The 13,981-nt window shown below is 57.1% G+C and overlaps 2 protein-coding genes across 14 annotated transcripts; one reads left to right on the top strand and one right to left on the bottom strand.

The window, feature by feature from the left end:
* Positions 1-2,007: 2,007 nt before the first annotated feature.
* On the bottom strand, positions 2,008-5,810 carry RPL18 (ribosomal protein L18). The gene is made up of 7 exons (XM_005895389.3): positions 5,740-5,810; positions 4,433-4,519; positions 3,967-4,074; positions 3,343-3,441; positions 2,751-2,874; positions 2,549-2,618; positions 2,008-2,125 (listed from the first exon to the last, which is right to left on the bottom strand). The coding sequence occupies exons 1-7, from the start codon at positions 5,740-5,742 to the stop codon at positions 2,050-2,052; spliced, it is 567 nt and encodes a 188-aa protein (XP_005895451.1). The 5' UTR covers positions 5,743-5,810; the 3' UTR covers positions 2,008-2,049.
* A 131-nt stretch (positions 5,811-5,941) lies between these two features.
* Positions 5,942-13,955, top strand: SPHK2 (sphingosine kinase 2). Of its 13 annotated transcripts, none has more exons than XM_070387386.1 (7): positions 5,942-6,069; positions 7,148-7,302; positions 10,021-10,489; positions 11,286-11,435; positions 11,584-11,678; positions 11,769-11,884; positions 12,275-13,955. In XM_070387386.1, exons 2-7 carry the CDS (start codon positions 7,264-7,266, stop codon positions 13,365-13,367), a joined length of 1,962 nt encoding a protein of 653 aa, XP_070243487.1. In that variant the 5' UTR covers positions 5,942-6,069; positions 7,148-7,263; the 3' UTR covers positions 13,368-13,955. The 13 variants fall into 13 exon arrangements, with proteins under 13 accessions (XP_070243487.1, XP_070243486.1, XP_005895450.1 ...); XM_070387385.1 differs by having other exon boundaries at positions 5,949-6,156; XM_005895388.3 differs by having other exon boundaries at positions 5,949-6,269.
* Positions 13,956-13,981: the final 26 nt, after the last annotated feature.

The raw sequence follows: 13,981 nt of genomic DNA, 5'->3' as shown, positions 1-13,981 counted from the left end.
GAATGTTTCTCTCGACAACCAGCCACCTGACTCACTGGTCCTCACTGGCCGATCATCCTGGAAGCCTTCTCTGTGAACCACCCCTCTCAGCCGTGCGAGGGTGCACTCCAGCCCTAAATCTTGGCATCACCTCTCCCAGCCGGGGAACTCAGTCTGTCTCCTCTTCAGGGTGAAGATCCTGCTCCCTGAGCGTTCACACCCACTCAGGCTGCTGTGGGGGTGGGTGCCCTCTACAGGGAGTTTCGTTACAATGGAATCAGCCCATTCAGACTGATGGCCGGATCAACAAACCCGGGTTCCTAAGACCACTGACCCGGCCCTCTGAGTGATCTCAGGCCCACTCCAGCCAGGATTTCTACCTTAATCCCACTGTCTCCGGCCAGCGGACTGTCCACTTATTCCAGGATGAGGACCACTCTGCATCCCTCCCAAGCTGCCCCTTTGACAATTCTGACTCAACCTCTGCTCAGTGGACGCCCCTCCCCACCCCCGTCGATCCCTGTCAACAAGAAGCCCCCTCTCCAGCACCCAGTCAGCTCCCCTCTGCCAGACCACAGCAAACCAGCCCTGCAAAGAGAAGGAAGAAGAATAAAGCCAGGCCAGTCCCTCTCCCTCCGGTCCTCCCCAGACGCCCTATCTCTCCCAGGTCTCCATCACCTTCCCCTCCTCTTGCCTTTCTGGAGGTCAGATCAGGGGCCTGGAGACCTCCTTTATTCCTGTGGCTCTTCCGGCCGGCCGGCTGGCCTGCCTTATTCATCAGGTTTCTTCCTGGGATCCGGGGAACCCAGCCCCTTGTGCAAATACAGGGGGAGGGCCATCACAGGCCCCTGGAAGCCTGGGGTGTGGGAACGAAGTAAGGGAAGGTCCCAGCAGCCCGCCAGACTCCAGCTTCAGGGGCGGGAGCTCACATCACCTGTTCCCACGCACCCTTTCCCCCACGGTGTCCCAACCCATTTCTATTTCCTGGTCCAAGCCCCGCCAGCCATCCCTAACGTGGAGATCCCTGAGGGGAGCACGAGTCCTTTAAGAGTAGGTGTGGCTGATTCAAATAGGAAGCAGGTGTCATTAACACCAGACACCTGGGAAGGAGGTGGGGCTTCAGCCTTAGATGGCTGCTAGGTCCCAAGGGTGCAGCAGGGTCCGAGGGTGCCAAAAGGCTTAGGGTGGGCACCGCAGACACTCAGGCCCCTGCAGACTCCACCCCCCACAACACAACGTTAAGGGGCTCATCCCAGAGGCTGGTCTGTAGAAGGGTTGTCATTGAGTCACAAAGTCATGTCCCACTTCTTTGCATCCCCAGGAACTGCAGTTATGCCATGCTTCCCCATCCTTCACTACCTCCCAGTTTGTTCAAATTCATGTCCATTGAGTCAGTGATGCCATCCAACCATCTCATCCTCTGTCGCCCCCTTCTCTTCCTGCCCTCAATCTTTCCCAGCATCAGGGTTTTTTCCAATCAGCCATTCACATCAGGTGGCCAAAATATTGGAGTTTCAGCTTCAGCATCAGCCCTTCCAATGCATATTCAGGGCTGATTTCCTTTATGAGTGACTGGTTTGATCTCCTTGCTGTCCAAGAGACTCTCAAGAGTCTTCTCCAGCACAATTCAAAAGCCATCAATTCTTTTCAGCACTCAGCCTTCATGGTCCAACTCTACATTCATACATGACTACTGTAAAAACCATGAAAGCCACTCAGTCATATCTGACTCTGCAAGCCCATGGACTGTGGCCTGCCAGGCTCCTGTCCATGGGATTTCCCAAGCAAGAATACTGGAATGGGTAGCCATTCCCTTCTCCAGGGGATTTTACCGACCCAGGAATCAAGCCCAGGTCTCACGCTTTGTAAGCAGATTCTTTACCATCTGAGCCACGCTTTGACCGTACAGATCTTTGTTGGCAAAGAGAGGGGCATGGCATCCACTGCCCAAAATGATGGGCTTCTCCTTGAGGGCTCCAACCCTCTCCCTCCCCCCTACTCCGTTCCCCAATAATATACAGAAGACTGTTAGCATCCAAAATCTTTTTAATAACACGGTAGACTCTCGGGTTAGTTTTTGTAGCCACGGCTGGCTCGTCGGCCTCTGGCACGCTCGAACTTCCGGCCCTTGGAGCGGACGTAGGGTCTGCAGGGAGAGAAGGGGCCCATGTAGAGAGTCAGGGGCTGCTGGGGCCTGCCAGCCAGTTGGGAGTTGAGAAACATCTGCTCTAACAGAGCAGCACGGGGACACCAGCAGAGGGCCTCACTCAACTGAGGCAGGATCAGCAGGAAAGCCTGGCAGCGCAGGAAGCCAGATGGCCAGGAGTGGCTGAAGGGCCTCCACTAGGCCCTGGGGGTGTCAACCAGGGCGCCCCAGAGCTGGACAAGATGCAGGCCCCACCCGAGGGGGGACAGGCCCTGAAGAACCCACACCAGTGATGCTGGCTGGGCAGGAAGCTCAATACCCAAACAACAGAGCTTTAAGCAGAGCCATGAAGGAAAAGCGGAGATTCTAGGCTGACAGAAATAGCTGGAAGCATGGCGAGGCCGACGTGCAGGGTATACTCACTTGGTGTGGCTATGCGGGGTTCCTGGGGCCTTGCCGAAATGCCTGTACACCTCTCGGCCCTTACGAGGACCTAGGGAAGGGGAGGAAGGGGTGGCTCAGGCTGATCCGGGCTGGGGTGTGGGGGAGGGCTGTCCCTGACCTCCCAGACCCAGAAAGGGAAAGGCTGCAGGAGCCCCATGGCCCGGCCCCTAGAGCCACTCACCAGAGAGGAGGACAGTGCCACAGCCCTTGGGGGAGTCCAGGGCCAGCTGGTCGAAGGTGAGGATCTTGCCCCCGGCCTTGAGGATGCGACTCCGGGCGCGGCTGCTCACTCGCAAAGCACACACCTAGGGGACAGAGGACGGGCGAGGTCAGAGCCCCCTGGACGGCGACCCAGGAGCTGCTGGGACCTCCGGTCCGCTGCCCAGACCCAGCAGGAGTTCCGGCTGCTTATTCTGCCTGATAACCAACTACTGGAGCCAAACGCCCGAGCCCTAAGAATGCAGCCATTCTTACCAGTTTACATTTAGAAACCCCCCTGACACCACAAACCTAAGCCAGTACACAGGTGAGAAAACTGAAGCAGAGATACTGTGGAAAACTGTCCAGAGATAACAAAGTGGCAGAGCGAGCACCATCAGCAGGGCCTCAGAAGGGGCTTGCCCAGGGATGCCCGCCATCAACACCACCCCCCTGCAATTCAGGCTTCATGCCTGCCTCACCCGGAGGCGAGATGAGCCTCACGGCACCACAGCAGGACAAGGACCTCAGCGTGACCCACACACCGTGCTCCTGAGCCACACCTCCCAACTCACCTTCAGTTTGGGCACCTCCTGGACACGAACATCATCGGTTATAGTCCCCACGACCACAGCTGTTTTGCCCTCCCGGCCAGGAAGCTTCATCTTCCGGATCTGGGATGGGCGCAGGGGAAGGGGGCAGTGATATACACATTAAACAAGTTCCCTCCGGCGCTTAAATCCACCCACCAATCCAGGCATCCCAAGGGCCAACAGTTGTGCCTCATTTGGGCTAAACCCACCCATGCCACCCCTCTCTAACTACCACAACAAGCCTAATCTCAGGTCCAGCCTGCAGAAACCTCCAAAAAATGTGCAAACAGATCTCTTACAGAAAGCTTTTGATATAGAGGGCTTGCTTTAAGACTTCAAGCCTCAGGAAGATTTCATAAAAGACACTGTAAACTGCACCCCTACGCAATTGTGAGGAAGAAAATGAGGCCAAGCCAGTCCAGCACTCCCACTATACAGCTTCCATCGGAGGGATCAGAGTTCTGCACCCACCACTGGATGAAGTTAAGCCATAATAGCCAGGCTGCTACCAGAGAGCTCCAAGCCCACCCTTCCTCTCGAAGTCGGGCTCCAGACATGACCCAGTTGCTCCCCTAGGTTGGCTAAGCCCCAGTATCAGCCCCTCACCATCCGGGAAAGAGAGAGCGGTGGCCTGTTGGTGCGGCTCATGAACAATCTCTTGAGGACAACCTGATTGAAGGTGGAGTTGGTTCGTCTGGCCAGGAACCTATACAGCTGGAGCGGAAGAAAAATGAAGAGTGAGAACCCAGGGCAGCCCAGCCCACCCCCTCCCTCCCAGCTTTCTAACAAAGGAGGAAACAGATGATTGAGGCTTTCCCCCATCCCAGAGCCCTAGGGAGAGAGCTGGCCGAGTCCTGCCCGGCCAGGGACCCAGAAACCCCCCACACCACCCCCAGCTGTGAACAGGCCCAGAGACTGAAAACGCTGGAATCTCCAGCAGCTCTGGGAAAGCAGCAGACTCGTGCCTGTGCTGCAGGCTCCTACAGGGAGCCTGTGACCGAAACCAGCATGGAGGCCCTGGAAGTTCTGTTTCTGGGGTGGTCTTGATGAGGGGTCTCTGCCCCAACCTCACCTTGACCAACAGCCTCAGGTAAATGTCCTGGCTCTTGGGCTCCTTGCGTCGAACCTTTCGGTCCTTGTTGTGGCGGATGTCAACTCCCTGAAGGGGTGAAGGAAGGAAGACCATGAACCCAACTCTCATTTGGCAGATTCCACATAAACAATTTCAGTTATTCCTTACCTGCGAGAAACAGCTAAAGGCGCAGTCTCTGGAGATAACCAACCCCAGACTCACACTGAGAACAATCTGGGAAAATCACTTAAAACTCCCTGGGTCTCAAGTCACTTTTTTTTTTTAAAAAGAGGGAAAGAGTGCTAATTTTACACAGTAAGCTGTCAGCTCAGCACAATGACCTTAATAGCACCCCTATTAACTCAAATTTTTAGTTCTTTAGCAGCTATGTTTTTCAAAAATGTAAGTACCATTTAACCTCTCAACGCCTGTTTCCACACGTGGAGCGTTATCAGAAACACTTAAACCGAGGATGACTTTAAGTTATCATAAAAGCAACGAGCCTTTTTTTCAAGTCCTCTGTACAGAACCAGTCTTAAAATGACTTTTCAAGCATTATCTTCTTGACTCCAGAAACCTGAGCAGGTCCTTTCCCACTCTAGTGCTAAGAATGCTGAAGGAGGCCCACAATTTCCACCACAGCCTCTGCCTGCTCTCCTGCAAACTTCTTAGACTATGTCACGAATTGTAAAGAACGACTTGTTAATAGCTCTCATTCATCCAGCATTTAGGTATGCAAAGACCCTTGGTGAGCACTTTCTGTGAGCACTTTTTACCCAACTCACATCTTTGAAACAAAATTACTGGGTCTCCAACTAACAGATAAATGCTTTCCAGTCGCAGGGAATGCAGAGGGTAGGGAATTGAATCTCGAACGGAAGCCCGCCTGGCCCCCAAACACGGGCACCAGGCGCTTGACGACACCTTCCACCAGCACCCAACTTTCCAGGCTGGGGAGTGACAGAATACAGGGGCCGCACAGACAAGAGTAGCTGTGGAACCAGTTCCTGGGCCCGAATCCTGGCTCCGCCACTTACTGGCACTGTGACCCTGATCATACTACTTAACCTTCTTGCCCCTCAATCTGGTCATCTACGATGGGACCTATATAATACAGGAGTACAGGAAGGGTGGGAGACTGAAGAAGCCCACCCCTGGCCTTCGGGCTTCCAAAACAGCTCCCCGTCGCGGGAGTCGCCTCCTTTGAACACCCGTGAACCCCTGCCTCCCTTTGGAACGTCCCCAGCCCGGGGCCGCAGTGGATGGCAGCGGATGGTCGAGCCCAGGACGCCGCAAAGCTAGCTCACCATGATGGCGCCTCCTCCTTAGCCAGGTCCGGAAAGAGAAAGCAGATGCGCGATGGGCGGGGAAAGCCTTCAGCGTATTGCGCCTACTTGACATCACTTGGGCGACGGGGCGCTCTACTATGACTCACGCCTCTCTATGGTGAATCAGAAGGCCAGCTAGATGGGCGTTTCCGGAATTGAGTGGAGGAGCATCTAAAAGGGAACCAAGGGCTGCTCCAAGGACGGAAGGACCCGCACGTCGGGGGCCTCTCTAGCCCTATCCACGCCCTGTTCTTTATAGTCTTCCGGAAGAAAAGGCTCTCGGAGCGAGAGAGATGTCGCGCGGAGCTAGTAAGTGGCGTCGCGCGGTGACGCTCTGGCCCGACGCCGACGGCCTCTCTGTGGCTCCCGGAGGACCCAGAGAGCCGAGTGTTAGAGGTGAGGAGGCGGAGCTGTCTGGCTAGTCTGGACCTCGGGAAACCTCTGACCTCAAGCTTTGGGCGTTTCCTCAAGAGGCTCTCCTCTGTCCTATTGCTGGCTGCACCTCTCAGGTGAGGCTGCAGCTCGGGAAGTCTTACTTGAGATGTAACCCAAGATCATCTTGCTGCAGCTTCGTTTGTGGCATCCCGTATTTCCAGTTTTTAGGTTCACCTTCTCCCTCTGCCCTTAGATGGCCCTTCCCTGAACCCTACTTGCCCCTGCCATCGGGAGGCTGCTTTTCCCAGTGGGAAAGATTCAGGTGGTCCAGCGTGTTTCAGTTTGAGGGATGTGCACGGTTCTGGAGCGTAGAGGAGGCAAGCTGAGGCCCCCCGGGCTTTGGGGATGGGGTGTAGAGAGGGGATGGGTAAAAAAAGACTCCTGAAAGAGAGGGGAGGGGAGCCTTAGAGGGAGACAGAGATTCCAAGAGGAGGAGGAATGGAGACCGAGAAGGGGAGTGGACAGAAAGCTGAGGTGATGAATTGGTGACCCGGGAGAGTGAGAAGACCTAGAAAGAGGGAAGGTGGAGATCCAGAGAGGAGCAGAGACATAGAAAGATGGTGACATCGTTTGTAAACTAATTCAGTTCGTGGCTTTGCTGTTAATCCTTACTAATGGCGTGACCTTGGGCAAGTCGTGTAACTTCTCAGTGCCTTGCTTTTTTTTATCTGGAAAAGGAGGATGATAGTAGGCCTGGCACATAGAGTGTTTTGGAGCATTTCGTTTAAAAATTAGTTTAAAAGCTCAGGACAATGTTTGGTTCATAATAAGTGCTTGCTAAAAATTAGTATCTATTCTTGTTATTGACTTTACTGGATGGGACCAGATGGGCTGGTTGGGGAAGTAATGAAACTTCTTCCTTGTGGAAGCCCTGCCTCCAGGGCCTGTAGTATTCCTATAATAGCTTGGCTTCCTTTACTTTGCCTTCAGGCTCCTACTTACTTCTTCACAGAGCCACAGACCAAACCTGCACCGTAAGCCCTGACTCCTTGCCCATACCACCCACCCATGGCCTCCGAACCAGGCCCAGCGTCTTGCTGACATGGTAACACAGTGGAGGACCAGCAGATGAATGGAAACCTTGAAGCAGAGGAGCGGCAGGACCAGGTAAGGGTCTATGTGAAAGTCAAGATAACCAAAGCACGGGACACTTTTCTTCTCCTTGTCCCTGTGTCCCTGTGTCTTTGAGTCTCAGCCTCTTTGATCACTGTATCTTTCTTTTTCCTGGAGCCCTAAGCACACACACTGTGTTTCTCGGTCTCTCCATCTTACTGGGTGTCTGTCCCTCTCTCAGGGTCATTCTTTGGCACATATTATCTGGTGCTGTTGCTGTTTTCAGTTGAACACTAGGTACATTGTTTTGCAGTGAATGAACTTCATCCTCCATTTATCTCTCTGTAGCAAGCTCAGTCCCTGTCTCCTTCAGCATGTGTCTTTCTATCTACAGTTCTGTTTCTAGATCACCTGATATTATTCTTGCCTTATTTCTTTCAGTTTCCTCATGTCTTTGCCTCTCTATGTCTCTTTGTCAACATGTTTGCTTTCTGCCTCTTGGTCTCAGTTCCTCTCAGCCTCCAACATTCTCTCCATCCCTCACCTTTGACCGAGATACATATCTCTCTCAGATACTGTCTCTCCCATTCTCTTTCCTGTCTTGCCGTTTCACTGGGCAAATATTTATGCCATGATGTCCCCAGTTTTTGCCCAAGGTAAACAGTTTGTGAATTAATGAGCCTCTCCTTCCTGGATTTCATTCCAAAAGTGTCTGTCCCCATCTCTCTATGCGTCCATCATTTTCTGGGTTTTCTTATGTCCTTACCTTGCACATTCTTAATTCTGTTGTCTTTGTTTGTTTATATCTCTTTTCTGCTCTATGTCTAAGTGTGTTTCTGCCTCTGCTGCTTTTTTACTGTTTTTGCATATCTCTGCTCTTTGTTAGATGTGTTAAGATCATTCTCTATCTGCAGTTAAAGACCTCCTCCCCCACGCCCCCTTCTCTTTCATAAACTCAAAGAATGGGACAGGCCCACGTGCCCTCAATAAAGATGGCGACAGTGGCGCTGGCCATAGGACCGTGTAGCCGCCTCTGCTGCGCCTGTGCCCTCACCTATAATGGCGGCTGATCTCGCGAAAGGCGATACCCCGCCCAGTTCTCCAGCGCTTCCGCGGCAAGCCCTTGCGCAAAGCTCGCAAGTCGACTGGTCACGCCCCTGCACGCTCTCATTGGTGCAATTCAGGCCGGCCGCGCGGCCATTGGCTGAGCGGATGCACACCCTCCCCCCCCCCCCGCCCACCCCTGGGTCTGGGGCGGACAGTTGACGATGACTAGAGGGGCTGTGTGAAGGACCACCCGGCATGTGAGGAGGGCCCGGGGCCGGGACATGGGCCCAAGTCAGGAGGACTCAGGGACCAAGAGGAACCTATACGCAGGCCCGAGACAGGGGTACTAGTGGTGTGGGGTGGAGATGGAGAACCAGAACCAGGACTGAGAGATCCAGGAATGAAAACTCAGGTCTGGAGCCGGGTTCTGGAAATGGGGTGGGGACGAAGGCCCGGAACCCAGGGAACCGGAGACAGAGACTTAGGCTTATTGATTGGGGGGAACCTATGGATGAAGACCAGGCCAGCAGCCTGGGGACCTAGGGACAGAATCGCAGGCCAAGGACTGGGGGAGATCTAGGGCTCCGTGCAAACTGATTTAAGGTAAGGGGAGGGGGCGCGGTCAATGCAAGTTTATGGGTGAACCTTGAAGAACCCCCCTGGGTCGGAGACAGAGGTCACTCCTAAGAGTGAGTCCACAGATGGGGGTGTGTCTGGGGCAGGTCTGGGCCTGGGGTAGGTGAGGGGCAGAACTGATAGGTGACTGGGTGGGCGGGGCAGTGGGGAACAAAGGTGAGCAGGAAGGAGGAGGCAGGAACTGGGCAGAGGGCAGGGGGAGGGATCTCAGGCCCAGCTCCCAGTCTCTCCCTGGAGAGCAGGCGGCCAGACGCCCAGGTCAGTGCTTGAGGTTCACCTCTTGGCCTCTGTCCCTTGCAGGTTCCCACATGTGGCTCTCCCTCTCCAACCCCTTAGTTCCCCCATGTCACACCCTTTCTCAGTCTTTCCAGGTACTGCACCCCCTATCTCCTGCCTCTTGTGTGTCTTTCTCTTCACTGTTGTCTTTCTGATCCTCGGTGCACCTCTGGGCCCCTACACTCTTCCTTGCTCTCTAAATATCTTTCATTGTATTAGGTTTCATCTCACTGAAGCTGTTTGTCTCCTCTCAGTGTTTCTCTGGCTCTCAGCCCTTGTCTTCTGTGTCTGAGTGTGTGCATGTGTGTCTGCTCAGTCGCTCAGTCGTGTCTGACTCTCTGTGACCCCATGGACTGTAGCCCGCCAGGCTCCTTTGTCTGTGGAATTCTCCAGGCAAGAATACTGGAGTGGGTTGCCATTTCCTACTCCAGGGGATCTTCCTGACCCAGGAATTGAACCCACACCCCTTGTGTCTCCTGCACTGACAGGCGGACCCTTTACCGCTGAGCCACCAGGGAAGCTCCATTGGCATGTAGTATTGAATGATTATTGGGGGAATAAAGGAATGAATCTTTGCGTGCCTGGGTACGGACCATGCCAGATGCTGGCCCTCTTGTCCACCTGGCCTCTGCCCCGTGTCCTCAAGAGTCTTCCCACACTCTGTCTGGGCCTGTCTCCCTCTGGTGCTTCCGTCTTACCTGTTGGCACCCCTTGCCTCACTATCTCCTCCTGTCCACAGGCCCTGCCCGTGCTCCCCTCTGCCCACCACAGGGCTCCTGGACTCTGACTCCTGCCCTCCTTCCTCTCCCACAGAGGCCAGAGCAGGAGCTGACCTGGAGCTGGGGCTACCGGCCTAGAAGCGCCCTGGACAGGGTCAAGGCCATGGCCCCCCCACCGCCACTGGCCCCCAGCACCCCACTCCTGCATGGCGAGTTTGGCTCCTACCCAGACCGCGGCCCACGCTTCGCCCTCACTCTCACACCACAAGCCCTGCACATACAGCGGTTGCGCCCAAAGCCCGAGGCCCGGCCCCGGGGTGGCCTGGTCCTGCTGACCGAGGTCTCAGGCTGCTGCACCCTGCGGAGCCGAAGCCCCCTGGACTCAGCAGCCTACTTCTGCGTCTACACCTACCCCAGGGGCCGGCGCGGGGCCCGGCGCAGAGCTGCACGCACCTTCCGGGCCGACGGGGCAGCCACCTACGAGGAGAACCGCGCTGAGGCCCAGCGCTGGGCCACTGCCCTCACGTGTCTGCTCCGTGGACTGCCACTGCCTGGGGACGGGGGTGAGGCACTGGGCAGCCTCTCTGTCCTAAGGCCACCTCGGTGTCTCTGCGGCTCTCCCTCTGTGGGCATCTCTGTGTCTCCTTTTCTGTGTGTCTGTCTGTGTGATGTGTCCCTCTGGCTTCGTCCTGAAAGAGTGATATACAGACAGGGATGGGCTACAGAAGGAACAAAATCACAGGCAGAGAAGTCATGTTTGCTGCTCTTGCAAGATTTCAGTCTGTTCCCTTCCCCTTCCCCCCCGGGTCCTGACCACAGATGAATCAGAGGCTCCTGGGCTGGTGAGAGCAGCCAACTGAGACGTGTTCCTGGGCCTGGAGATGGCATCTCATCCAGCTCTGGTTGGGGGGGCGGGGTTGGGATCAAAGAAGGCTCTCGGGCAGAGACCGCCACCCAGGGTACTCAGATGGCACAAGGAGGTAAAGGTTCCGTGGTCCCCAGGTGGTGGGTTTCCTTGGTCCTGACCGCTTCCCACAGTGGAGTAACCTGACCCGGGGCCCAGGTGTTTGGGGGTGTGGAAGGTGGAAACAGCTCTCCTCCTTCCTCCCTCCCTCGAGTCCAAAGGGCACTGGGATTAGACTCCCCTGCGCTGCCTTTGTCTCCTCACCTGGGGGTGGTGGGTGCACGGGGCTGTACACCTGGGCCTGAACGGGTGAGGCCTGGGAGGAAAAAGCTGGACTTGCAGGTTTTGATGCCAGCCTTCCACCAGAGCTCCACTGGGGCTATTTGCAGTTACTGTTTCTGAGGTGAGGGGCCTGGGTCCCTGACCTCTGTAGACTCCTTCCCCTCTCTCTGCAGAAATCACCCCGGACCTCCTGCCTAGGCCGCCCCGATTGCTCCTATTGGTCAATCCCTTTGGGGGGCGGGGCCTGGCCTGGCAGTGGTGTAAGAACCATGTGCTGCCCATGATCTCCGAAGCGGGGCTGTCCTTCAACCTGATCCAGACAGGTAAGGGCAGTGTCAGGAGGGAGGTGGGAGCTGGGGGCTAGGGGGTTGGGGGAGTCCGGGGGTTGGGGGTTGGGGTGGGGTTGAGGGGGTGTGGGGTGGGTTCAGGGGTTGTGGAAGAGCCGGCCTCACTTCTGGTTCCCCACGTTAGAACGACAGAACCATGCCCGTGAGCTGGTCCAGGGGCTGAACCTGAGCGAATGGGACGGCATCGTCACAGTCTCGGGAGATGGGCTGCTGTATGAGGTAGGGCAGGACCACCCTTCCTCAAACCTGAGCCCTGGGGTCTGCGGGGGCCAGGACCAACACCCGGGTGTCCGGTCTCCCACCCTCCAGGTGCTGAATGGACTCCTACAACGCCCCGACTGGGAAGAGGCTGTGAAGACCCCCGTGGGCATTCTCCCCTGTGGCTCGGGCAATGCGTTAGCAGGAGCCGTGAACCGGCACGGGGGGTAGGTGGGAGGAGCCCTGCTGGGATAAGGGGCCTAGTCCATCTGCTTTGCAGCCCTCCCCTGCCACCCCACCCCTCGACATTTTTGCCTGCCTTGTTCCAAGCAGTCTCCCTAGTGCATAGAACTGTGCCTGGCACACAAAAGGCACGCAGTGAAGGTTTATGCAGTGAAAGAACTGACAGGGAACCTGGCCCAGTAAGAGGAGCCCGCCTGGAGGTGGCCAGATGGCTATGTGTGGGCCCAGGCCTGGTTCCCCGCCGCCCCCACCTTGTTTGCTTCCCTGCCAGTCCGTGTCCCGTGCACGCCCCTCCCCCGCTGGTCTGGGCACGGAGTGTCTCACCAGCCCTGTTTACTCTTTCCTGCTGTGTCTGTCCATGTCTGATTGTGAAGATTTGAGCCTGCCCTGGGCATTGACCTGCTACTCAACTGCTCCTTACTGCTCTGCCGGGGTGGCAGCCACCCGCTGGACCTGCTCTCCGTGACTCTGGCCTCCGGCTCCCGCTGTTTCTCTTTCCTGTCTGTGGCCTGGGGCTTCGTGTCAGATGTGGACATCCAGAGCGAGCGCTTCAGGGCCCTGGGCAGTGCTCGCTTCACGCTGGGCACAGTCCTGGGCCTTGCCACGCTGCACACCTACCGCGGCCGCTTCTCCTACCTCCCTGCCACTGTGGAACCCACCTCGCCTGCCCCTGCCCATGGCCTGCCAAGGGCCAAGTCAGAGTTGACCCTGGCCCCGGCCCCAGCCCCACCCGTGGCCCACTCACCCCTGCATCGCTCAGTGTCAGACCTGCCCCTGCCCCTGCCTCAGCCTGCCCTGACCTCCCCTGGCTCACCTGAACCCCTGCCCATCCTGTCTCTCAACGGTGGGGGCCCAGAGCTGGCTGGGGACTGGGGTGGGGCTGGGGATGCCCCACTCTCCCCGGACCCACTGCTGCCCTCACCCCCGGGGACCCCCAAGGCAGCTCAGCTCTCACCCATCAGCGAGGGGGCCTCAGAAATGGCAGCATCCTCTGGGCTCCCACCTCCCACCCCTGGTGCGCCAGTATCCATCTCTGCTGGGGGACCACCTGATCACCTGCTCCCTCCTCTAGGCACTCCGCTACCCCCAGGCTGGGTGACGATGGAGGGAGACTTTGTGCTTATTTTGGCCATCTTACCCAGCCACCTGGGGGCTGACCTCGTGGCGGCCCCCCACGCGCGCTTTGACGACGGCCTGGTGCACCTGTGCTGGGTTCGCAGCGGCATCTCGCGGGCGGCGCTACTGCGCATGTTTCTGGCCATGGAGCGTGGTACCCACTTCAGCCTGGGCTGTCCGTACCTGGGCTACGCCGCAGCTCATGCCTTCCGCCTAGAGCCGCTCACACCCCGCGGCGTGCTCACGGTGGACGGGGAGCAGGTGGAGTACGGGCCATTGCAGGCGCAGGTGCATCCTGGCCTCGGTACATTGCTCACGGGTCCTCCAGGCTGCCCTGGGCGGGAAGCCTAAAGCCGACCAAGTTTGGGGCCCGCCAGGGGCGGGGCTTACATTCCCAAAGGGGCGGAGCCCGAGCTAGGGGGCATGGCGAGGCTGCTGGAGTTGGCCCGGAAGCCGCACACCAGTCCCTGCCCCAACTCAGGATTGCGCCCTACCCTAGGGGACCAGAGGTGATGCTGGAGGGTGTCCCGAACTCCAGGGGCTTGGGGTCGGCAGGGTCACGGAGAAATGGGCTCGCCCCAAGGGTAGTGCCTGATCAATGAGGGCGGGGTACACTCCAGGTCCTCGTGCCCGGCTTGTAGAAAGCCGGGTCGGCTGAGGGCGGAGCCTGTCTTAACGCGTCGTCCAATGACTCGACCTGGAATGTACGGGCCGGGGAGGCCTTAGCTAATTGGCCCCGTCTACTCCGGTGCCTCCACCAAGTTGGCCAATCAGCCCGGGAGGGGCAGGTTCCCCGGGCCGGCGCTCCGATTTGCACTAATGTTCCTCTACCCCCGGGTGGGGAAGTTCGTGTCCTGTCTTCTGTGCGTTCCCCCAGCCCCAATCTTCAAAGCAATTGAAAAGGTCTATGCAATAAAGGCAGTGGCTTCGTTCCTCTCAGGTCCTCGCCCCTTCCTCCATCCGGC

This window comes from Bos mutus, chromosome 18 (genome assembly GCF_027580195.1).
Source record: "Bos mutus isolate GX-2022 chromosome 18, NWIPB_WYAK_1.1, whole genome shotgun sequence".
Taxonomy (NCBI): domain Eukaryota; kingdom Metazoa; phylum Chordata; class Mammalia; order Artiodactyla; family Bovidae; genus Bos; species Bos mutus.
The sequence above is the reverse complement of the archived record's forward strand: the minus strand, read 5'-3'. Positions and strand labels throughout refer to the sequence as shown.

Coding starts and splice junctions, on each gene's coding strand:
- RPL18 (XM_005895389.3), bottom strand. Junction 3,442..3,966: donor CGCTCTCTCTTTCCCGGATG/GTGAGGGGCTGA, acceptor CGCCCATCCCAG/ATCCGGAAGATGAAGCTTCC. Junction 2,126..2,548: donor ACCCCGCATAGCCACACCAA/GTGAGTATACCC, acceptor CTCTCCCTGCAG/ACCCTACGTCCGCTCCAAGG.
- SPHK2 (XM_070387381.1), top strand. CDS start 9,240: ATGTGGCTCTCCCTCTCCAACCCCTTAGTTCCCCCATGTCACACCCTT. Junction 9,303..10,020: donor CCCTTTCTCAGTCTTTCCAG/GTACTGCACCCC, acceptor CCTCTCCCACAG/AGGCCAGAGCAGGAGCTGAC. Junction 11,679..11,768: donor GAGATGGGCTGCTGTATGAG/GTAGGGCAGGAC, acceptor CCCACCCTCCAG/GTGCTGAATGGACTCCTACA.